This window comes from Rhinatrema bivittatum, chromosome 2 (assembly GCF_901001135.1).
Source record: "Rhinatrema bivittatum chromosome 2, aRhiBiv1.1, whole genome shotgun sequence".
NCBI lineage: Eukaryota > Metazoa > Chordata > Amphibia > Gymnophiona > Rhinatrematidae > Rhinatrema > Rhinatrema bivittatum.
In genome coordinates this window covers 232,823,663-232,848,977 of record NC_042616.1, presented here as the reverse complement: position 1 = coordinate 232,848,977, position 25,315 = coordinate 232,823,663, and the positions used below count along the sequence as shown (strand labels likewise).

At 47.9% G+C, this 25,315-nt stretch overlaps 1 protein-coding gene across 5 annotated transcripts in view; it reads right to left on the bottom strand.

Annotated features, from left to right (window-relative positions):
- KAT2B (lysine acetyltransferase 2B) overlaps positions 1-25,315 on the bottom strand; it is a 328,579-nt gene that overhangs the window by 199,424 nt on the left and 103,840 nt on the right. For all 5 annotated transcript variants that reach the window (XM_029589280.1, XM_029589282.1, XM_029589284.1 and 2 more), the window contains exon 4: positions 16,033-16,122. In XM_029589280.1, the coding sequence (XP_029445140.1) occupies positions 16,033-16,122 (90 nt within the window). The remainder of the gene's footprint in view (positions 1-16,032; positions 16,123-25,315) is intronic.

Sequence of the window (25,315 nt, the reverse complement as noted above, 5' to 3'; positions counted from 1 at the left end):
CATTAATACATCACCTACTGGAGTAAAAGAAAAGGCTGGATTGCTACAGAGAAACTACACACTAGCAGAATACTGCACTTCAGTCACACGCAGACAAAACAGAGACCGACTACAAATTAGAAACAGAAACATGCAGACAAAACTGAAATAGAAAGCTTGAGAAACTAGACCAGGGGTCAGGAACCTTTTTGGCTGAGAGCGCCATAAATGCCACATATTTTAAAATGTAATTCCATGAGAGCCATACAATATGTTTAAAACTAAATACAAGTAAATGTGTGCATTTTATGTAAGATCAAACTTTTAAAGTACAATAAGTCTCTGAAAATATTACACCAGGCCTTAAGACACCAATACATCTCCTATTAGGAAAACGGACCAAGTCAGGCTGCTATAGAGTCCTACACAGAAACTACACGCCAGCAGAAAACCTCACCTGAATCACGTGCTGTCCCTCACCTAACATAGAATAAAGAGACCATAACGCATAACAAGAAGCATGCAGAAAAAACTGAATTGGAAACTGCAACAAGCCAGAGTCTCTGTATGCAGTGTAACAAAGGAAAAAAGAAACATCACCCATCCTTATAAAACAAATCAAGAAATATAAAATCATCAGCAGTAAAACTGTACTAACAAAAAGAACATATTTCGAAACAGCTGATGAGTGGAATATCCAATAATTAAAAACTCATATAAAACATTTCCAGATACCAACAAAATATTTCAAAATAGCAGACACAAAGACCCAGTAATGAAAAATAATAAGGATACAAAAATTTTTTGGCTCTCCATACCTGGGAACGTTTGATATCCAGGTGTCCTGAGATTGTTCTGAATTAGCAGGAGGTGGGGTGGTTTGCTTGGAACTTTCTCCTCTCTCAGTCACATACCAGCGCTCTCTCTCACACTGGCTCTCAATGACACACCTATACACACATGCTCTCAGTACTCACATAGACACGTTTTTTCTCTCTCACTTATATAGGCTCTTAATTACACATATGCTGTCTATCTTTTCACGCTTACACACACACAGGCTTTCAATCACATAAATACATGCTGTCTTTTTCTCTCACACACAGACTCTCATTCACATGCTTACAAACATGTCCTCTCTTTCTCTCATTTACACACAGGCTCTCAATCACATACTCACATGCTCCATCACCTAAACCAGCTCTCAATCACACACAGACACACATGATCTCTCTCTTACTTATACACACAGGTTCTTAATCATACATACACATGATTTCTCTCACACACAAAGGATCTCAATCATACACACATACTCTTTCACACAAACAGGTTTTCAATCACAAACTTACACATACAGGTTCCCAATGGTAAACTTACATTCATGCTCTCTCTCTCTCACAGGCAGGCTCTCAATCACAGACATACTCTCTTTCACATGTACAGGCTCACAATTATTCACATACATGCAATCTCTCACACACACAGACACACAGGCCCCCCCAGCTCTCAATCATTCACATACATGCAATCTCTCATACACACACACAGGCGCCCCCCCCCCCCCCCCCGCGGCCCGGAAGAGGAAGTGGAGCGTATCGGGTGCGTGCGCGGCAGGAAGAGGCCACGCTAGTGCGCTCGGCATCGGCCCGAAGAAAAGAAGACTGCAGCGTGGCTCGGAGGAAATTGAAGAGGTTCAACCACGGCCGATGGGACTCCGCCTCCGCGAGGGCTGAAAATGAAGAGGTTAGCGTTGGGAGGAGGCTGCTGCTGCTGCCGCGAGTTCCCGGGGTGGGGGTGAGAGAGAGTGAATGCTTGCCTTCTCCCAACGCTAACCTCTTCATTTTCAGCCCTCGCGGAGGCGGAGTCCCATCTGCCGCGGTTGAACCTCTTCAATTTCCTCCGAGCCACGCTGCAGTCTTCTTTTCTTCGGGCCGATGCCGAGCGCACTAGCGTGGCCTCTTCCTGCCGCGCACGCACCCGATACTCTCCACTTCCTCTTCCGGGGGGGGGGGGGGGGGCCTGCGGGAAGAAGAGAGCACACCAGTGCCGCTGACTCCAGCTGTCTTGCCGCGTTCCGCCCGGGCTGACAGCATTTTAAGCCCGGGCGGAGGAGGACCGGGGAGCAGCTGGGTCAGCGGGAAAGTGTGGCGACACTTGTCTGCGAGCCAGATGCAGCCTTCAAAAGAGCCATATCTGGCTCGCGAGCCATGGGTTCCCGACCCCTGAACTAGACTATGAACAGTGGAATACTGAAGAGCAAAATAAAAAATATAAGAAATGCACATTCCCAAACATGGCATATTCAAATTGCTAAAATCTCAAAATCTTTTTTTTTTCATCTTTGTTGTCTGATCTTTGTATTTTTCTAATCAGTTGGTCCAGGTCTCTTTTTTCCCATGTCGGTCATTTAATTCCTTTTCAGGGTCTCTCTCTTCCTACTGTCTTCCCTTCCCACACACCCACACCCACACACACACGCTCATGCTTTCTCTCCCTCACATACACAAGCTCTCACTCTCATATGCTCTTCCCCCACACACACAAGCTCTCATTCTCTCACATTCCCTCCAGGTTCCCATTCTTATACACACAAAGATGCACACCCAGATTCCCATTTGTATACTCACACAGATGCACACTCAGGTTCCCATTCTTATATACACAGAGAGCACACTCAGACTCCCATTCTCGCCCACACCGGCTCCCATTCTCACTCACATGCACAGGCTCCGATTCTCATCCCCACACACACCCCCAGACACCCATTCAAATACACACACACACACACACAGAGGCTCCCATTCTCACCCATAAACACACATTCAAGTTTCCATTCTCACCCACACAAGCAGGGCCTTTTCATCAGGCACAGACAAACTCCTACTTCCGCTGCTGCCATGGGAAAAGCATCATGTAACAGCATTACAGTTCCTGCCCTCCCCTTCACCACTGCGGGGATGGGATCCCGCGATGGCCTTGCTTCTGAGGCCCTCTTCTTCACCATCACGAGGATGGGAACCCACAATTGCTTCTTCTGAGGCCCTCTACATCGCTGTTGCAGGGATGGGATCCCGCGATGGCCTTGCTTCTGAGGCCCTTTACCTTGCCGTCTTGGGGATGTGATCCCGCGACATTACTCCAACAAGCCTCATCTGGTGTGAAACAGCCTTGGTTGGGTGTGCCTGAGCCCAAAGTGGGTGGGCCATGGCCCACTCAGGCACACCCGTGGCTAAGTCACTGCCTCCAAGGGCTATGAATGCTGCCTCTGCACCATCCCCAGTCCTACATGACCTGCAGAGCAGATGACCTGACTCAGGGATCGAACTAGGGACTTTGACCTGAGGCTCAACCTTCCATTTCACATCGTCAGTGAACAGCAATGTCACCAATACAGAAAGCAGATTTGCTTATCTGTAACATGAGTTCTCCTAGGACAGCATGATGTTAATCCTCATACATGGGTGACATCATCAGATGGAACCTGGCACTGAAACTTATGTCAAAGTTTCTGGAACTTTGACTAGGCACACAGCATGCCCAACATGGCCTACACCATATGTCCATGCGTGGTTCCTCTTCAGTCTGTAACATAGAATTGCAATAAGGTAAAAATTAAAAAAATAGGAAAAACCCAACTCTTCAGGGTGGCGGGCGGGTTTCATGAGGACTCACATACTCCTGTCCTAGTAGAACACCTGTTAAAAGCAAGCAATTCTGCTTTCTCCTAGGACAAGCAGGATGGTAGTTCCCACACATGGGTGAATCCTTAGCTACAGGCTGCTCCCCAACACAAAAGCGGACCAACAAGCACCAACCAGGTGCCAAAGGGCACGACAAACACAGTGCTGTTAGTAACAGAGAGGGAGACAGCTTGAACCCAAACACTGGGCCCTAGGCAGGGAGAGTTGGGTTCTACACTTCGAAAAGATTCCTGAGCACAGACTGGCCGAACCTGTCATGTCAGCCATCCCTATCCAGATAGTAATGGGATGCAAATGTGTGGAGTGAATTCCATGTTGCAGCCTTGCATGTGGGCCAATGACGTTTGCCAGGGCTCTGACAGAATGAGCCTTGACATGACCTCCAAAATGCAGTCCTTCCTGGGCATAACAGAAGGAGATGCAATCTGCTAGCCAATTGTATAGGGTCTGTTTGGCAACAGTAACTCCCAACCAATTCCTAACAAAATAAATAAAAAGTTGGGTGGACTGTCTATGAGCGTCTGTCCACTCCAGATAGAAGGCTAAGCCTTTCTTGCAGACCAAACTGTGCAGTGCTCGTTCACCTTGGTGCAAATGGGGCCTGGGAATGAATGTTGGCAGGACAATTGACTGGTTAAGATGGAAATCTGTCACCACCTTAGGCAGGAACTTAGGGTGCATACGCAAGACCACCCTATCATGAAAAAACTTAATATAAGGTAAAGAAGTCACTAAGGCCTGTAGCTTGCTACACGCTGAAGTGACCTCCACCAAAAATATGACCTTCCAGGTCAGGTCTTCAGGTCACAGGAGCGCAGTGGCTCAAACAGGGCTTTCATCAGTTGAGCTAGCACCACACTGAGGCCCCAAGACACAGAGGGAGGCCTTAGGGGAGTTGCATGAAACATACAACTACAGGCTGTACAGAGATGGGAATATCATCCATATCATGTTGGTATGCACCAATTGAACTCAGGTGAACCCTAACAGAGTTGGTTTTCAAGCCAGCCTCCAATAGGTGTAGAAGGTAATCGAGCAGCTTTTGTGGAGGGCAAAAAAATGGATTTAAGGCCTTCTGCTCACACCACATGGAAAACCTCCTCCACTTCAGTCCATAGAACTTTCTAGTGGAAGGACCAGAGACACATCATAAAGAAAGATCGAGCAGTTGCAGAATTAACCTCTCAATATCCTGGCTGTAAGCGACAGAGACTGGAGGTTGAGATGCCATGACTTGCCTCAGCCTTGAATGATGAGCTCTTGGGAAGTCCCCAGACTGATCGGTTCCCAAATGGACAACTCCCAAAGAAGCGTAAAAAAGATGTGTCTCGGCCAATGAGGAGTATGAGAATCATAGTTCCTCTGTCCTTGCAAAGCTTCAAGAGGGTCTTTGCCACTAAGGGAATTAGAAGATACGTGTATAGAAGACAATATCCCTGACAGCAGGCAAAGGCATCCGAGGCTGGTTTGCTGTCTGTTCTGTACAGAGAACAGAACTGAGTCACCTTTCTGATTCACTACCTCTTGGTCCAGAGACCACTTGTGGGGTCTGAAGGCATGACTCAGTCTATCCGCTATCTCATTCTCCATTCCTGCCAGAATCATGGCCCTGGGCACCATCTCGCGAGACAGGGCCCAGGACCAGATCTGAACCATTTGCTAACACAGGATGTACAATCCCATGCCTCCCTGCTTGTTGACAAACCACATAGCTACCTAGTTGTCTGTTTGGATCAGGACAACTTTGTTGGACAGCCGATCTCTGAAAGCCCATAGCATGCACTTGACTGCCCAGAGCTCCAGAAAATTGATTTGACAACATGCTTCCTGGGAAAACTAGAGGTCCTTGGTGCGGAGCCCCTCTACATGAGCTACCCACCCCGGGGCGGACGCATCTGTGGTAAGGACATTTTGGGTAGGGTGATTCTGGAAGGATATTCCCCGTTCCAAATTTGAGAGTACCCGCTTCCAGGACAGAATCCTGGAGAGGCAGGGTGATTCGGATGCGATCCTGGAAGCTCTGCTCAGATCCTGGAAGCTCTGCACAGAGCCCAATAAACCTCAGGGTTTATTGGGCTCTGTGCATGTGCAAACGTGCAAAGGGAATAACATGGACGGTTGCAGCCATGTGGCCCAACAGCCTCAACATGTGCCAAGCTGACACCTGTTGGCTCTGTTGAATCACCGCCGCTATGGACGTCAAGGTGACTGCGGCAGGAAGGCTTTTGCCCAAGCCGTATCTAGCAGGGCTCCTAAAATGTCCAACTGAGGTGACAGGCTGAGATGGGAGTTTGGGTAGTTGATGAAGAACCCTAGCGACTCCAACCCCTGGATGGTCAAGCGCATTGGACCGAGCGGCTCCTGCCTGAGAAGTGCTCTTGACCAGCCAATCATCCAGGTAAGGAAAAACATGCACTCCCAGTCTGCGGAGGTGCGCCGCAACCATGGCCAGGCATTTTGTGAAGACATATGGGGCCGACGTGAGCCTGACAAGCAACACTCTATACTGGAAGTGCTGCTTTCCCAGCACAAATCTGAGATACCTCCTGTGACTTGGGAAAATCTCGATGTGAGCGTGCACGTCCTTCAGATCGAGGGAGCATAGCCAGTCCCCTTTTTTGTAAGAGGGGAATCAGGGTGCCCAGGGAAACATCTTAAACTTTTCTCTTTTTAGAAACTTGTTCAAGGCCCTTGGGTCTAGAATGGGACAAAGTCCCCCTGTTCTCTTTGGAATCAGGAAGTACCGGTAGTAGAATCCTTGCTCTCTTTGCCTTGGTGGAACAGATTCAACCTCTCTGGCTTTTAAGAGGGCAGAGAGCTCCCATATCAGTACTTCCTGATACATTACTGGCTCGGAGGACAATTTGGCGGGACACCCTATAGGTTTAATTGGTACCCTTGACAGACAATGGACAGAACCCATTGGTCTGAGGTTATACTGGGCCACTGATCCTCTGTGTCCCTGCCGGCTTCAATGGAGCTTCCTCCTTGGAGGAACCTGCAACAAGCACTGTATCAGTCGGGGAAGAATCAGTGGCCAGGCATCGATGGCTTCGCAGCTGGGTCGGTAACACACTGATGAGCAGATTGAGCTGTTCCAGCAACAGTTCCAGAATGGAAAGCACAGACATCAGTACCGTCGGTGCCCAGGCACGATACCCTGCAGTGCTCGCTCCACCGCCAGCTGGACTCTTCGCTCCGGTTCTTCCTCCTTGAAAGATGCCGATGTCAAAACTGTCTGGGAGGCAGGAGGGGTAGCTAGATCCTCCTCGGATCCCCGAGGTGGATCAGCAACTGGTACCAGGACACAGACCCCCAGCATTGATGGAAGATTGGCACTCCTCGCCGTGTGATTACTTCAGGGGCATCACAGCATGAGCCGGTGCCTCCTCGAACCCAGTACTGTGCATCAAAGATGACCGGTGCTGAAGCATCCTCTGCTTCCCTCAGTGCTCTGCCCAGTCTTTCCCCGGTGCCGAGGTCAATGACAATGAACCCAACGTTCTTGACCTAGAAGAGATCAACAGGGGCCAGTCCCTGGCGCCCCTATCCACCGGTGGCATCAATGGAACAGACGGCCACAACAATGTTGATGGCACGGTGTCCAGCAGTGTGGCTCCAAAGTCCATCGGTACAGATGCCGCCAATGCAGACGTCAATGGCTCGGACTTTCTCGACCTGAAGAGTTTCACCATCTTATCGAGTCGAGCATGACATCGCTTGGGGGGTCATTTGGATGCACAAGCGGCAACCCCGAATGTCATACGATGCCCCCAGGCAGAGGACACATACCTCATGGGGGTCCGTAACTAACATGGCCTTTGGACACTAGGGGCATCGACCAAAACCAGATGAGGCCATGATGAACGAAACGAGAAGGATAATGAGAGCAGTGACAGTGGACAGTCGAAACAGACGGGCACAATGGCACTTCCGCCATGGGGGGAAGACGGGCAAAAAGGCACTTCCATCATGGGGGGAACGGAGCAAAAATAAACTTATTGAAACACGATAAAACCTAACTAAGGAGCCTATGGGGAGACACCGAGATGGACCCGGCATTGAAGGATGAAAACCCCCCAAAATTAATCAGTGAAAAAGTTTCCAAGGGAATTTCCAAAGGAAAAGCCACAAGCTCACTTAACCGCGAGGCGAAAGCTCTGTGGAAAAAAAAAAGAGACTGAAGAGGATTCCCGCGTGGACACGTGGTGCAGTACATGCTGGGCATCCTCAGTGTGCCTAGTCAAATGTTCAGAAACTTTGACATAAGTTTTTCATGCCGAGCTCCATCTGATGATGTCACCCATGTGTGAGGACTACCATCTTGCTTGTCCTAGAAGAACACTTCATGCTTCTTTTAGTTTCTTTTTTTTTTTTTCCGGGAGGTGGAATTAAGATTTGGTGCTGTGGTTTCATTATTTTCAAAATTAAGAGGTCTTAACCACTACATAGGTATCAAACCGTAGGAAATAACTTCAAAGACTAAGAAAGCATGATGGGTCCGCTTTGCATTTAGAGATGTTATGATAATAACATAGTAAATGAAGGCAGAAAAAGACCATAAATGGTCCCTCTAGTCTGCCCAGTTGAGATTTCTCCCCTTTTGGTGATGCACATACAGCTTCCCAGCCCAAAATCATCTCCCATACTCTTGTGCCTTTTACCTGCCCCTCTCAATTTGTTTCCTACCTTTGCCCTCCACATCTGTCCCAATCATGCCCAAACTCTGCCAGAGTGGTGGCTTCCACCACCTCTGCCAGTAGGCCATTTCAGGCTTTGTCATTTTCAACTTTTCTTCTTACAAAAATGTCATTGAGGATCTTCTAACAGGTATCAGAAAATGCAACACAGTTCAGAAATTACAAATGCAAAACCATTCACTTGTAAGGGAAGGAAAAACTTGCTTAAAATATTACCACCCAGAGAGCTCCCCTATGTTTTCCTTTCCCAGTAGAAAATATTTGATTACCTGTTTACTATTTGAAAAGCAAACCTCAAAGCAGGGTAGAATTAAAATATGATCATGATTTACTCGGCAAAAACCCACAAATAAAACATCTGTAATACAATCAAATCATTTAGAAACTTTGAAATCCAACACGTGAATTTCCTGCGGCATCACAAGTTATTACCTATTTGGACTTTAGTTTCATTCTTTTCAGAACAGGATTAGGGTTTTAAGATACTGGAAAGTCTTAAAAGGCCAAAAATGGATTTCAAGGAAAAGCAGAACAAGTGCTTACAATTCGGCTTGTTAAAACGAGACCTCCAGGGTGTCTGGGACCCTTTTGTGAATTACAGGTCAGATTTTTCCCTCAGTTGGCTGTTTAAAAAAGCAGTATTGCTTACTTGTAACACATATTCTCCTAGGACAGCAAGATGTTAGTCCTCATACATGGGTGACGTCATCAGATGGCGCCTGGCACGGAAAACGTGGGTCCCCCTTCAGTCTCGTAACATAGAATTACAAAAAATAAAATAAACATAGGAGAAACCCAACTTCGTGCAGTGGTGGGTGGGTTTTGTGAGGACTAACATCCTGCTATCCTAGGAGAACATCTGTTACAGGTAGGCACCTCTGCTTTCTCCTACGATAAGCAGGATGGTAATCCTCACACATGGGTGAATATGAAGCTACAGCTGCTCCCAAACTTTACTAAACCCACAGGCACCTAACCTGATGCCAACGGGCACAACAACTCTGGTACTGTGGAGAACAGACGGAGACAGACTGAGCCCCAAAAAAGGACTCTAGGCAGGAACAGTTGGGTTTCACAGCTGAAAGAGATTGCAAAGGGCAGACCGACTTAAACTGCTGTCGTGTCGGCCATACCTGTCCAACCAATAATGGATAGGGAACGTGTGGAGAGAACTCCATGTCGCAGCCTTGCAGATCTCGGCCACGGAAACCACTCGCAAGTGGGCCACCGAAGCCACCATGGCTCTAACAGAGTGAGCCTTAACATGGCCTCCAAGCGGAAGGCCCGCCTGCGCATAGTAGAAGGAAATACAATCTGCCAGTCAGCTTGTCAGTATTTGTTTGGTAAGCGCAACTCCCAATCTATTCTTGTCGAAAAAGATGAAGAGCTGCGTGGACTGTCTGTGGCCTGCTGTCCGCTCAAGGTAGAAAGCTAACACCCTCTTGCAATCCAAGCTGTGTAGTGCCCATTCGCCCTGGTGCAAATGAGGCCTGGGAAAAAAAGGTGGGCAAAACAGTTGACTGGTTAAGATGAAAATCGGTCACCATCTTAGGCAGGAACTTAGGGTGAGTACGAAGGACCATCCTATTGTGAAAGAACTTCGTGTTGGGCAGATACATTACCAATGCCTGAAGCTCATTTACCCTGTAGGCCAAAGTGACCACAACCAAGAAAATGACCTTCCAGGTCAGGTACTTCAGATCACAGGAGCGCAGCGGCTCGAAAGGATTTCACATGAGTCGAGCCAACACCACGTTGAGGTACCAGGGAAAAACAGGAAGCCGCAGGGGAGGCTTCAGGTGAAGCAGACTGGCGAACTGTCAACACCTTGGTGGTAGGCCCTCATGGCACTCAGGTATACTCTGACCAAGTTGGTCTTCAGCCCAGCATCCGAAAGGTGCAGCAAGTTGTCAAGTAACCTCGGTATCGGGTTGTCCAGCAGCTAAGGAACTCATGGCAGTTCATTCAAAAGGAACTAAATATATGAGCTTTTGGATGACAACAATCAATAACAAGAATACAACCCCTTTGCGAGGCGTAAGGATCTGAAGCACATAATATATATATTTCAATTTTCTATAATTAACAATACAGTCCCTGAAGCAGTCCGACGTGTGTGAGCAAAACTCAGCCAGAGTCGGGCAACTTTTAACAGTATTAATAATCCATTTTTAAGGACTTCTGATCTATCTCCTTCTATGTTTGCCTGACAGCCTGCCTTCATCCTGCAAGATCAGGCCAGGGAAGGTCCTCAGGTGGAGAGATCCCGCAGAAGCAGGAACCAGACCTGTCTTGGCCAATGAGGGGCAATGAGAATCATGGTCCCCCCGTCCTGTCAGAGCTTCAGGAGGGTCTTCATCACCAGAGGAAGCGGAGGATATCCATAAAGAAGGCCTTGCCCCAATGGCAGACAAAGGAATCCAAGGCTCGCTTACCCTTCCCCCTGTACAGGGAGCAGAAGTGGCTCACCTTGTTGTGGCAGGGGGTGGTGAAGAGGTCCACATCCGGGATCCCCCAGAGGTGGAAGATGTGATCCGCCATTGCTTGATCCAGGGACCACTTGTGGGATTGGAACACTCGACTCAGCTGGTCCACCACCACGTTCTCCGTCCCAGCCAGGTAGATGGCCCGGAGCAACATGCCCTGGGACTGAGCCCAGGACCAAATCTGGACAGCTTCCTGCACAGGAGGAACGATCCTGTACCTCCCTGCTTGTTGTGTATCACATCATCACTTGGTTGTCGGTCTGTACCAGGACCGCCTAATTGGACAAGCGATCTCGGAACGCCCCGAGCACGTACCTGATCGCTCGAAGCTCTAAGATACTTGATTTGACATTGAGCTTCCTGAGCAGACCACAGACCTTGCGTGTGGAGGCCATCCATTTGCGCACCCCAATCCAAGGTAGGAGCATCTGTGGTAAACACAACCTGGATCCGGGGGGGGGGGGGGGGGGGGCTGAAAGAGAACCCCCTGCTCCAGATTGGGCACACTCTCCCACTATGACAGGGAGGTCTGGAGAGGTGGCGTGATGCAGATGCATACACTGAGGTCCTGGGTGGCTTGTTGCCACTGCAACCGCAGGATCCACTGAGCCCTCCGCATATGCAAGCAATCCCAGGGGGTAACATGGACAGACGCAGCCATGTGACCCAGCAAGCGAAGCAGAAGCCTGGCCAACACCTGACGCCTTTGGCGGACTACACTTGCCAGAGATGCCAGAGCAAGCGCCCGATCGCGAGGAAGAAAGGCCTGGGCCTATGACGTTTCCAGGTGGGCATCAATAAAGTTCACTGAGGCGATGGGGTAAGATGGGACTTCGGGTAGTTAATGACAAACCTGAGGGACTCCAGCATCTGAATGGTCAAGCACAGGGAGTGAAACGCTTCCTCTCAGGTGGTGCGCTCTTGTCCAGTCAATCGTCCAAGTAAGGGAACACGTGCACCCCCAGCCATCGGAGGTGCGCACCCACTACTGCCAGGCAGTTGGTGAAGACCTGTGGGACCGAAGCCAGGCTGAACGGCAATACCCTGTACTGGAAGTGGCTGTCACCCATGAGGAACCATAGATACCATATTAGGTGCTACAACCCAAGAAAGAGATCTAGGTGTCATAGTGGATAACACATTGAAATCGTCGGTACAGTGTGCTATGGCAGTCAAAAAAGCAAACAGAATGTTGGGAATTGTTAAAGGGAATGGTGAATAAAACGGAAAATGTCATAATGCCTCTGTATCACTCCATGGTGAGACCGCACCTTGAATACTGTGTACAATTCTGGTCGCCGCATCTCAAAAAAGATATAATTGCGATGGAGAAGGTACAGAGAAGGGCTACCAAAATGATAAGGAGAATGGAACAACTCTCCTATGAGGAAAGACTAAAGAGGTTAGGACTTTTCAGCTTGGAGAAGAGACGACTGAGGGCGGATATGATAGAGGTGTTTAAAATCATGAGAGGTCTAGAACGGGTAGATGTGAATCGGTTATTTACTCTTTCGGATAGTAGAAAGACTAGGGGGCACTCCATGAAGTTAGCATGGGGCACATTTAAAACTAATCGGAGAAAGTTCTTTTTTACTCAACGCACAATTAGACTCTGGAATTTGTTGCCGGAGGATGTGGTTAGTGCAGTTAATATAGCTGTGTTTAAAAAAGGATTGGATAAGTTCTTGGAGGAGAAGTCCATTACCTGCTATTAAGTTCACTTAGAGAATAGCCACTGCCATTAGCAATGGTAACATGGAATGGACTTAGTTTTTGGGTACTTGCCAGGTTCTTATGGCCTGGATTGGCCACTGTTGGAAATAGGATGCTGGGCTTGATGGACCCTTGGTCTGACCCAGTATGGCATTTTCTTATGTTCTTATACTTCCTGTGACCGGGAAGATCTCGATGTGGACCTATGCATCTTTGAGATCGAGGGAGTACAGCCAGTCCCCTCTTTGCAGGAGGAGAATCAGAGTGCCCTGCGAGACCATCTTGAACTTTTCTCTTCGCAGAAATGTGTTCAAGGCCCTCAGATCCAAGATGGGGAAGAGCCCCCCTGTTCTCTTTGGAATCAGGAAATAGTGGGAGTAGGACTCCGCCCTCGCTGACGCAGCAATATGGGTTCCACTGCTCTGGCCATTACAAGGGCAGAGAGCTTCATCCACAGATTTTCCTGATGTGGGGACTGACCCCACACAGACAGGGGGAGAATCCACAGGGACATCCAGGAAGTTCAACTAATACCCTTGACGAATGATGGACAGGACCCACTGCTCTGAGGTGACCTGTGGCCAGCGGTCCAAAAAAGACTGTAGCCTACCCCCAACCGGCTGTCCCAACGTAGAGGGTATGGGCACGGGTCTTATGCTCCCTCACAACCAGTCAAAACTCCATAACGGGGCTCTGCTGGGGCACCAGTTGAGATCTGGGGGTCCGCTGCTGCCTAGAACGGCCCCTAGTACCCACTCGTGGTATTCATGCATACGAGGCCAAAGGGTAATATTTCCTTTGGCGATAGAAGGGCCTCCTGGCATGCTGATGTGAGGATTTCCTGGCAGAGGATGGTGGGTCCGATGTACTGGCCGAGAGATGCTGGAGGGTATCATGGTGATCCTTCAAATGATCCACAGCATCCCTTACTTTGTGTCCAGGTCTGCGAGTTTTTCTTGGACCTCCGGCCGAAGATCAGAGGCTCGGAGCCACACCATTCTACTGGCGCCAATGCCCACACTGCCACCACCCTAGCTGCTGTTTCAAACACATCATACATGGAGCTCACCTTGTGTTTGCCACACTACAAGCCTTGCTGGGCGACTGCCAAGAAGACATCCTGTTGTTGCTGGGGGAGGCATTCAGACAACTCCTGAGCCTGCTTCCAGAGATTCTGAGTGTAGTGGGTCATATGCAGCTGGTAGGAAGCAATTTGGGCGATCAGCACAGTGCCCTAATACACTTTCCTAACTAAGGCATCCAATGCTCTACGCTCTCGACCCGGAGGCGCAGAAGTCTGGGTGCAGGAATGCCTGGCCTTCTTGAGGCAGACTCCACCACCACTGACTGATGCGGGAGCTGCCTCCTTTCAAAACACAAGGCCTGCTGCACCAAGTAGACTGCATCTGCTTTCCAGTTTACTGGAGGCACAGAGATGGGGTGTTCCCAGATCCAAAGGAGTAACTCCTTAAAGATATCATGGAAGGGAACAGCCACTACTTCCTTTGGGGCATCAACAAATTGGAGAACTCCAACATCTTGTGTCGGGCATCCTCCTACATTAGAAGCTGGAAGGGAATGGCCTCCGCCATAGCCCGCACAAAGCCCACAAAGGTTAGATCCTCCAGCGGGGACCGGTGCCTCTCATCTGGAGGAGATGGTTCCGAGGGAAGATCCCGAGTCCTTGGAAGAAGACTCCAATGTATCATCCTCCAAGGGATCACAGGGGACCTCCTCCTCACTAAAGTCCCCTGGGGTCCCTTATGGAGGACCACTGCCTAAACCTCTCTGTTTTGGCACTAAAGGCACCGAGGGCATCGCCAGCACAGAGGTCCCCGAGGGACTGGGATTGGACTGGGCAAAACCGGGCACGGTACCAGGACCCCCAACGTTGCCCCCGGCCGCAACACATCATCCTCCTCAGAGGAACTCATAATGGGGATCACTCCGGAGGGAGGACCATCCGGTGGCCGCTGGGGGTATCGAGGGACCCCCAGGTGCTGGTAGCTGCTGTGTGGGCAAGACGGCCAGGAGGACGTTGAGGCACTCCAGCAGCAGTGCCAACATCAAAGGGGCAGACTCCGACACTGGGGAAGGCACCGGTGGAGTTGACGTTCGATGTCCTGAAGGGCTCGGAGCACTGCCAATTGCACCCTGTGGTCCAGCTCCTCTTGAAAATCCGCCAAAGAGAGGACGGACAGAGGAGGAGGAAGAGGCGTCACCAAAACTTCCTCGGAGCCCCGAGGGAGCTCGATGCTTGGCACAGACATCGGTGGAGGACACCTGGGACTCCCGGATTTGATAGAGGTCAATACCTCCTCTCTACAGGGTCACTTCCGGGGCATCACAGTGATCACCAGTGCCTACCTAAGTTCGATACCATGTCAGGACTGGTGATGTTTCTGAGATTTCCCACGGTGCTCGGCCCGGTTTTCCCCGGTGCCAAGGATGGAGACGATCCCAATGTCCTGGAATGCGGCGATGCCGATGATGGCCTATCTCCAGCCCCTCTTGAGAGGAGGGGGGCCCTGGCAGAGTAGACAACAATGGATCAACATCCATTGACTACCCACTGCCCTTAAGCATCGATACACCTGACGCTGGAGTTGATGGATCAGACTTTCTGCATCCAAAAAGCTTCTCTATCTTGTCTAAACGGGCCTAACAACCCTTGGGAGTCATTTGATCACAAAAACGACACCCCCGGATGTTGTTCGACGCCCCCAGGCAAAGGATACAGACCTCATGTGAATCCGTAAGGAACATGGTCCACGGGCACTCAAGGTATCAGCGAAACACTGATGATGCCATGAAAAAAGAGCTGGCGAGCAGTCGATCACCAGCGGCCACAGAGAAGCGACACCGTCGGGAATCGACTGCAAAGAACTTACCACATCGCCCTACAGAAGTACCAACGGGGAAGAAGGGGGACCCGGCCCAGGCAAGTTTAAAAAACGACCGGGAAAAACTCTGAAAAAAGCAGAGCTCCACAACCGCAAGGCAAAAGCTGCACAGAAAAGGAGAGGGGACCCCGCGTGGATAGCGGCATGCTGGGCATGCTCATTGTGCCAGTCAAGGTTTCCTGTGCCAGGCTCCATTTGATGATGTCACCCATGTGTGAGGACTACCATCCTGCTTGTCCTAGGAGAATGGCTTTTCTTTATGCTCTTGGTTACAGCACAGAGAAAATTCATTAGGATTTAGGCAGATTCTTTCGCAAGCCAACAATGTGAATCCACAGATCCAGTTTGCTGATGTCAACTGCTGCAAGAACCATCCCGAGGTTCTGCACACCTGAAGGAAGTGGCAAGCAACAAAGCCTTACACACAGTCATCTGGATGCTTTCAAACATTCATTCATCTTGCTGCTGTCTAAATCTTCAGTTTTTTTTTAAGGACAGGTCTGCTGAATAAATGTCAGTGGCTGAGAAATAGAGTGCTCATTCTTACCTGCTTAATGCTGGGCTTCTCGAATGGGGGGCTTTCCAGCGATCCTTCCACCACGGGCTTCCCCATTTGCAAAATGCATTTCCTCAAAAGCTACAAATATTCAGGGGGAAAAAACCACACATTGTTAATGTTTATGCACAAATCTGACAATTGTACTACAAGAACTGCAAGATATATTTGCACCTGCACCTCCACAAAACAGAAGAACAGTGCAACAGTATTTCACCCAATGGTCTACAAAATTAAACCAGATCTGCAAACTGTTAAGGAACAGCAGATTTGACAGAATATGCACTACAATAAATGAAAACAGGAATGTGTCCAAAGGTTTAGGGAGACAAAATAAGCAGTGTTTGTGGGGCAGGAGTGCCTTTCATATGGTGACTGTTACAGCCATCACCCCAAAACCTTCTCTACTCAGTTTCCCTCCCAGGAGCTGAAAGCAAGAAGCTCTTCAGGCTCAAGATCTGAAGTCATGAAATAGACAAACTCTTCTCGAGGCTAAATTCTACACAAATTGTTGGCTTTCTGTGCCACTGAATCCTTAAAGCCTACTTTTAATCCAGGCAATACAATACTGAGGGAAATAAATCACAAATCGGTTCCCCAATATACACTATCACCCAACACAAAAGGAGAACCTTAACTAATATTGTATTAGGATGTATTATTCTTAATAAATGTGTTTTAAAATTATATATGAGATTAATAGTTAAGGTTCTCCTTTTGTGTTGGGTGATACTTTTAATCCAGGGCAACAACTATCCTAAAATACTGCAACAATGTGTCAATGTCTGATCTCACTGACCTAGTGCAACACAAGAAATTCAGTGTACATTCTGCATGTCAACAGCAAAAACACAGAGCAGACCTTGGCCCCCTTCTAGTTTAACTGAGAGAATCATAATGCTGCATAACTTAACAGCTCTCAAAACAGCTTGAAAACCATAAGATTATTACAAACACTTATGGAAATCTTTGCTTCATGTTTATATAACTGTTTGGGTTTTTTTTAGGGTTTGTTGACTTTTTGTTTTGGAAAAGGAACTGGAGGCAGAGCTTAGCTCTCTACAGCTGCGCATGTGTTCCCACGCAGGAAGGGAGATTCTCCTCAGTCTGTACAATAGCAGTAAGGAAAGGCTGTCCAGGGAGGCGGGTGGGTCAGCATGGCTAATTCATCCTATCGACAGAAACACCGTTTAGGGTAAGCAAACTTGCTTTTTCCCGTCGATAGCAGGGCTGAATTAGCCATGCTGTCATGGGAGTCCCAAGCTCCCGGTCACGTGAGGGTTTATGTAGCGGTGTCATACCTGCTCGAGCATGACCTTGAAACTGTGGACAGCCACCTGGACTGTTTATGAAGCAAAATGCTTCAACACTGCCTATTCCAGCTTGGCATCCTCAGATGTTTGCTGGTCTAGACAGTAATGGGACGTGAAGGTGTGGAGAGACGACCAGGTGGTGGCCCTGCAGATGTCTATAGGCGGCACATGCCACAGGTCAGCCACCGAGGTGGAGACCGCTCGTAGTTGATGAGCGCTCGGCTTGTGATGGAGCAGAATGTCTCTCTTGTGGTAGCAGAATTGAATACATTGCGAAATCCAGCTGGAAATAGTTAGTTTCGCCACTGGAAGGCCAGGAGCATTCAGGTTAAAAAAAAAAAAAGAATGGTCTTTAGTGAGACCATTTTGAATTTCTCCCAGACCAGATACTTGTTCAACTCGCAGAGATCCAGAATTGGATGCAGACCCCCTCCCCCCCTGATTTTTTGGGAATTAAGAAATAGGGGGAGTAAAACCCCGTATTCCAGAGTGATGGGGGTAGGACCCGGATTATATGTTGAAGCTGAAGAGCTGAGATTTCTTCGGCTAGCTGTAGATGATTGGTCCGTATGCGCTTGATAGGAGTGAGGTTTGGTAGAGGGGGGTCTGGATGCGAAATGAAGTTGATAGCCGTGGCGTACTATTTCCAAAACCCAACGATCGGTGGTGATTTGTGACCAGGCGTCGATGAATGACGTTATCCTGCCTCCCACTGCTGTGGGGGGTGGTGGCCCTGTTGTCGCTGAGTCCTCTGCCTGTCTCGACGTTGTTGTTGTTGCTGCGACTGCTGGCAAAGAGGCTGTGGATAAGGGGTCGGGCGATATGAAGGACAGGCCTGGAGAGGTCGCCATTGATATGGTTGCCGACGAAGAGGGGCGAAGTAGCATTGAGAGAATGCAGCATAGGTTGGAGGGTTAGTTAAGGACTGCACCACTATGCTTTGTTCCTTGAGTTGAGCAACAGTTTCCTGTAGGCGGTTGCCAAAGAGATTATCTCCATGACAGGGAAAGTTGCCAACTTCTCGTGGACGTCCTCACGTAAGAACATAGAAACATAAGAAATTGCCATACCGGGTCGGACCAAGGGTCCATCAAGCCCAGCATCCTGTTTCCAACAGAGGCCAAACCAGGCCACAAGAACCTGGCAATTACCCAAACACTAAGAAGATCCCATGCTACTGATGCAATTAATAGTAGTGGCTATTCCCTAAGTAAACTTGATTAATAGCCATTAATGGACTTCTCCTCCAAGAACTTATCCAAACCTTTTTTGAACCCAGCTACACTAACTGCACTAACCACATCCTCTGGCAACAAATTCCAGAGCTTTATTGTGCGTTGCGTGAAAAATAATTTTCTCCGTATGGCGCTGGTTCGAAGCCATGTCAAGCGATGGGCAGCAATGGCCAATGCAGATGCCCTGGACGATGTCTCAAAGGTCCAATAAACGGTACGAAGGAGATGACATATACCTTCCTCCATATCCTGGATTGGTTGCAGAGGGAAAGTGTCGAATCTGCATCTGGTAGGAGACCTTTAAGCAGTTGGAGGCATTCATACAGATACTGTACTATGTAAAATTGGTGCTGGTGGATTCTAGTGCCCAGCATGGCTGACTGAAAGGATCTCTTGGCAAACTTGTCAAGGTAACGATGGTCCTTCCCCGGGGGTGTGTTGGAATGTAATCTTGCCTTCTTGGCCTGCTGCATCGCCAACTCTACCACAATAGAGGCATGTGGTAACTGAGGTGGTGTGTAGAACAGGGACTGCTTCATGCGAAATTTTAGGTCAGTTTTTCTGGAAACTGGAGTCATGGTGAACGGTGTCTCCCAGGATTTCTCCAGGACCGCATCCAGCACATGGTGTGATGGGATAGCTGTTGGTTTTGAAAGAAGGTCAAATATTTTCAAAATGTCCAAGGTCTCTGATCTGGGATCCGGTAATTTATGTACTTCAATGTGAAAGGTGGATCCAACCTGTTATGAGCCAAACACACTTATGGCACTTCTCCACGGTCACAAGAACACTGTACTTAGATTTTGTAGAAAGTATAATTTTTTACTGAGCAATATAAGTATTCTTGGGAGATGCTGGATGCCAGTTCTCTGACAAACTGACTAACCAGTATCTCGTCTGTATACATGAACTGATCCTTCTTTTATAGGTAAAATACAATACAATACTAGGTCAGAAATGTTTAAGTTGCATGACCACCTGGAGTATCATTTACATAGGTTGTCATGTCAACAACATGATAACGTATCCCTAAATTACACTGACCGTTCTCCAATTTGGGGCCCATTTACCATCACTCTTTTAGAGAATCCTTTCTTCTGTTAAAATCTTGCTATTCAGGGCAATTGTTATATCTTAGGCTGTGTTTACAGATGCCCTTGTAATTGACATTCTAGCCTGAGGTTCTGACTGTTGCCTTCTGCTCTTGTGACCCCATAATTAGGCATCACAAATTGTCACCAGCTTCAACTGCTGTCCAGGTGTCCTTGGAATTCCTCCAGGTCAGGCTCAGTTGGGCATTTAAAGTTCACATAGCCAGAAAGGCTAAGCTAGCAGAGGATTCTAGGTCAGTTGCTGTCTCCATGTTGATCTCAAGCTCAGGCACACATATCAAACCTTATCGATAAATTTAGGATAGGAAAGATCCTCCGGGGAAGAGTAAGGTTCCCGTGGTTCCTCTGGAGGGTCGGAGGGGTACCCTGTAGATGAGCCCAGTGAAGAAGGTGAGGAGTCAGGTTGCAGAGGCAACTTCGGTGAGGCTCGGGGTCATGGCGAAGGAACATCATTGTCCTGGTGACTTTCCTGAGATAGGTGAGGGTAACCCTCGTGGTGCAGGCGAGGGCATCCTCAGAGATATGTCAGGAGAAGGCCCCGGCGATGGTGGAGGAGACATGTGGGGGCTGATTGGGACAGGTTGAGGGTAGAGAAGCCAGATTTCAGAGAGGAAAAGAAACCTATGAGGGCCGTCAAGATTTGAGTGATGGTCTCTTGTAGAGATGTGAATCGGAACTGATATCGGATCCGATTCTGGTTCCGATTCACATCTCTAGTCTCTTGTGCCATGTCTGGCAATGGTGGTTGTGTGGCCCGTGGCTGAGCACGCTTGCGGAGGTGTGGAACGGTTGCCAGGAGGATGTCTGAGTCGGGAGCCTCTGGATGCTGTTTCTGGAGGCCCAAGTTGTCCCGCATCCGTTTCCTCTTAGATAAGGGCTCCTGTAACTGTGTGGAAGAACGTCGCCTTTGAGAACATAAGAAATTGCCATGCTAGGTCAGACCAAGGGTCCCTCAAGCCCAGCATCCTGTTTTCAACAGAGGCCAAACCAGGTCATAAGAACCTGGCAAGTACCCAAACACCAAGAAGATCCCAAGCTACTGATACAATTAATAGCAGTGGCTATTAGCTAAGTAAACTTGATTAATAGCAGTTAATGGACTTCTCCTGCAAGAAATTATCCAAACCTTTTTTGAACCCAGCTACACTAACTGCACTAACCACGTCCTCTGGCAACAAATTCCAGAGCTTAATTGTGCATTGAGAGAAAAATAATTTTCTCCGATTAGTCTTAAATGTGCTACTTGCTAATTTCATGGAATGCCCCCTGGTCCTTCTATTATCTGAAAGTGTAAATAACCGATTCACATCTACTCGTTCAAGACCTCTCATGATCTTAAAGACCTCTATCATATCCCCCTCAGCCGTTTCTTCTCCAAGCTGAACAGCCCCAACTTCTTCAGCCTTTCCTCATTGGGGAGCTGTTTCATTCCCTTTATCATTTTGGTTGCCCTTCTCTGTACTTTCTCCATCACAACTATATCTTTTTTGAGATGCAGCAACCAGAATTGTACACAGTATTCAAGGTGCGGTCTCACCATGGAGCGATACTGAGGCATTGTGACATTTTCCGTTTTATTAACCATTCCCTTCCTAATAAATCCTAACATTCAGTTTGCTTTTTTGACTGCTGCAGCACACTGAGCCGACAATGTCAAAGTATTATCTACTACTGTGCCTAGCAGAGTTGCTTACCTGTAACAGGTGTTCTCACAGGACAGCAGGATGTTAGTCCTCACAAATGGGTGACATCATCAGGATGGAGCCCAATCACGGAACACTTTTGTCAAAGTTTCTAGCACTTTGACTGGCACCTACTGGGCATGCCCAGCATGGCCCTAATCCTGCATCGAGCAGGGGTCCCCCTTCAGTCTCGTGTATAGCAAGAAGTACGTTCGAAAAATAAAATAACAAATCACAAGTGAACCCAACTCCGCAGGGTGGCGGGCGGGTTTCGTGAGGACTAACATCCTGCTGTCCTGTGAGAACACCTGTTACAGATAAGCAACTCTGCGTTCTCACAGGACAAGCAGGATGGTAGTCCTCACATGCGGGTGAGTAGCGAGCTGACGATGCCCGAGCAACGCACCAAATGCACCTAAAGACGTGCAATAGGCACAACAACAGGGGTGAATTTGGGTAGGAGGGCATCCTGAAAACCCTGAACGGGTCACTGGTAGGATGTTGGGTAGTTAAGCTGAGAATAAATTTCGTAGGATAGACTGGCCAAAAATGGAATCTTGCTGGCCAGCCTTATCTAAGTAATAATGGGCTGCGAAGGTATGGAGAGAGCTCCAGGTCGCAGCCTTACATATATCAATAAGTGGCACCGAACGAAGGTGTGCCACTGAGGTTGCCACGGCCTTAACAGAGTGTGCTTTCACACGGTCTTGTAGTGGAATGCCTGCTTGCTGGTAGCAAAAGGAGATTCCTCCTGGTTAGCAGATTGTAAGGGTCTGTTTTCCCACTGGATTTCCCAATTTGGTGTTATCGAAAGAAACAAATAATTGAGTGGACTTCCTGTGGGCTGACTTGAGCTCCAGAAAAAAGGCTAGGGCACGTTTGCAGACAAGGGAATGTAGAGACTTTACTCCTGGGTTTGAATGGGGCCTTGGAAAGAAAGTAGGTAAGATGATAGATTGATTAAGATAAAATTCCGACACTACCTTTGGTAAAAATTTAGGGTGTTTACGGAGGACCATTCTGTCATGTAGAATTTTAGTGTAAGGTGGTTAGGTGACTAATGCCTGTTAACTCACTAACTCTGTGAGCGGATGTTATAGTGAGAAGAAAAATTACTTTCCAGGTGAGACACCGGAGATCGCAGGAGTGGAGAGGCTCAAACGGAGGTTTCATGAGCCGCTCTAAGACCATGTTAAGGTCCCAAGCAGGGGCCGGAGGGCGCAATGGAGGTTTCAGGTGGAGCAAACCTCTCATGAAGCATGTGACTAAGGGCTGTTTCGAAATAGAGACACCTTCTACTTCGTTGTGAAAAGCGGCTACCGCACTGACATGCACTCTTATAGAGGAAGTTTTCAGGCCTGATTCTGACAGATGCCAGAGATAGTCCAGAAACTTCGCAGTAGAACAAGTGAAGGGGTCTATGGACATGGACATGCACCAGACCGTAAACCTTTTCCACTTAGAACAATAAAAGCGTCACGTGGAAGGCTTTCATGAAGCTACCAGGACTTGGGATACCGACTACGAAAGGTTAAGGGGTTGGTGTATTAACCTTTCAACATCCAGGCCGTCAGGGATAGGGCCTGGATTGGGGTTATCAAAAGCGGATCCTCCCCCAGCGGGATGCGCCGACGAACTGATAGGGCCCAGAGGATTGGGAACCAGACTTGGCATGGCCAGTGAGGGGCTATCAGAATCATTAAGCCCTTGTCCCTTCGTAACTTCACGAGAGTCTTCGATATGAGTGGAAGTGGAGGGTACGCGTAGAGGAGACCTCTGGACCACAAGAGGGCAAAAGCATTCCTCGGCTGTGAGTGGCGGCTGCGAGTGAGGGCGCAGAAGTTGTCTACTTTGCGGTTGTGGATGGACGCAAAGAGGTCTATCTGTAGATAACCCCAACATTGGAAGATGGGTGTCCGCTACCATAAGGTTGAGAGACCATTCGTGCGGATGAAAGGTTCGACTCAACTCGTCCTCTAGAACATTGTCCATGTCCGCCAAGTAGGCAGCTTCCTAACAAAGAAAGTAGAAGCCCATTCCCCCTTGCTTGTTGATGTACCACATCGCCACCTGAGAGCTCCTTAACCCGCGTGGCTACTGCTGCGCGGAAAAAACAAGAGACTGAAGGGGGACCCCTGCTCGATGCAGGGTTAGTGCCATGCTGGGCATGCCCAGTAGGTGCCAGTCAAAGTTCTAGAAACTTTGACAAAAGTGTTCTGTGATTGGGCTCCATCCTGATGATGTCACCATTATGTGAGAACTACCATCCTGCTCGTCCTGTGAGAAAGATCTTTTTCCTGGGTGGTAGCTCCTAATATGGAACCTAACATCGTGTAACTACAGCAAGGGTTATTTTTCCCTATATGCAACACCTTGCACTTGTCCACACTGAATTTCATCTGCCATTTGGAGGCCCAATCTTCCAGTCTTGCAAGGTTCTCCTGTAATGTATCACAGTCCTCTTGTGATTCAACTACTCTGAATAATTTTGTATCATCCTCAAATATGATAACCTCACTCTTCGTATTCCTTTCCAGATCATTTATAAATATATTGAAAAGCACCAGTCCAAGTACGATCCCTGAGGCACTCCACTGTTTACCCTTTTCCACTGAGAAAATTGACCATTTAATCCTACTCTGTCTCCTGTCTTTTAACCAGTTTGTAATCCACAAAAGGACATCACCTCCTATCCCATGACTTTTTAGTTTTCTTAGAAGCCTCTCTCGAGGGACTTTGTCAAACGCCTTTTGAAAATCCAAATACACTACATCTACTGGATCACCTTTATCCACATGTTTATTAACCCCTTTAAAAAAATGAAGCAGATTTGTTAGGCAAGACTTCCCATGAGTAAATCCATGTTGACTGTATTCCATTAAACCATGTCTTTCTATATGCTTTACGATTTTGATCTTTAGAATAGTTTCCACTATTTTTCCTGGCACTGAAGTCAGGCTCACTGGTCTATAGTTTCCCGGATTGCCCCTGGAGCCCTTTTTAAATATTGGGGTTACATTGGCAACTCTCCAGTCTTCAGGTACAATATATGATTTTAATGATAGGTTACAAATTTTAATAGATCAGAAATTTCATTTTTTAGTTATTTCAGTACCCTAGGATGCACACCATCCAGTCCAGGTGATTTGTACTCTTTAGTTTGTCAATCTGGCCTATTACATCTTCCAGGTTCACAGTGATTTGGTTCAGTTCGTCTGACTCATCACCCTTGAAAACCATCTCTGGAACTAGTATCTCCCCAACATCCTCATTAGTAAACACAGAAGCAAAGAATTAATTTAGTCTTTCTGCAATGGCCTTATCTTCCCTAAGAGCCTCTTTAACCCCTCCGTCATCCTACGGTCCAATTGACTCCCTCACAGGTTTCTTGCTTTGGATATATTTTTTAAAGTTTTTTTTATTATGAGTTTTTGCCTCTATGGCCACCTTCAGTTCAAATTCTCTCTTCTCCTGTCTTATCAATGTTTTACACTTAACTTGACAATGCTTATGCTTTATCCTATTTTATTCAGATGGATCCTTTTTCCAATTTTTGAAGGATTTTTTTTGGCTAAAATTGGAGAAATTACTTACCTGATAATTTCGTTTTCCTTAGTATAGACAGATGGACTCAGGACCAATGGGTATAGTGTACTCCCACTAGCAGTTGGAGACGGATCAGATTTCAATCTGACGTCAGCCCCTAGTACATATACCCCTGCAGGAAGTGCAGCTCTTCAGTATTCTCCTCGAAAAGCATTGTGGATATATGTGTGACTGACTGATTGATTAACTTAATAATTTGGTTCACTTGGATAACTTCATAACTTGGTTAAACGTTAAACTTGATTATCTTGATTAACTTGAACTGGTTGATTGACTATAGCTGGAGACCGTCAGTGTACTCAACCGGAAAGCGTCGACACCTGGCA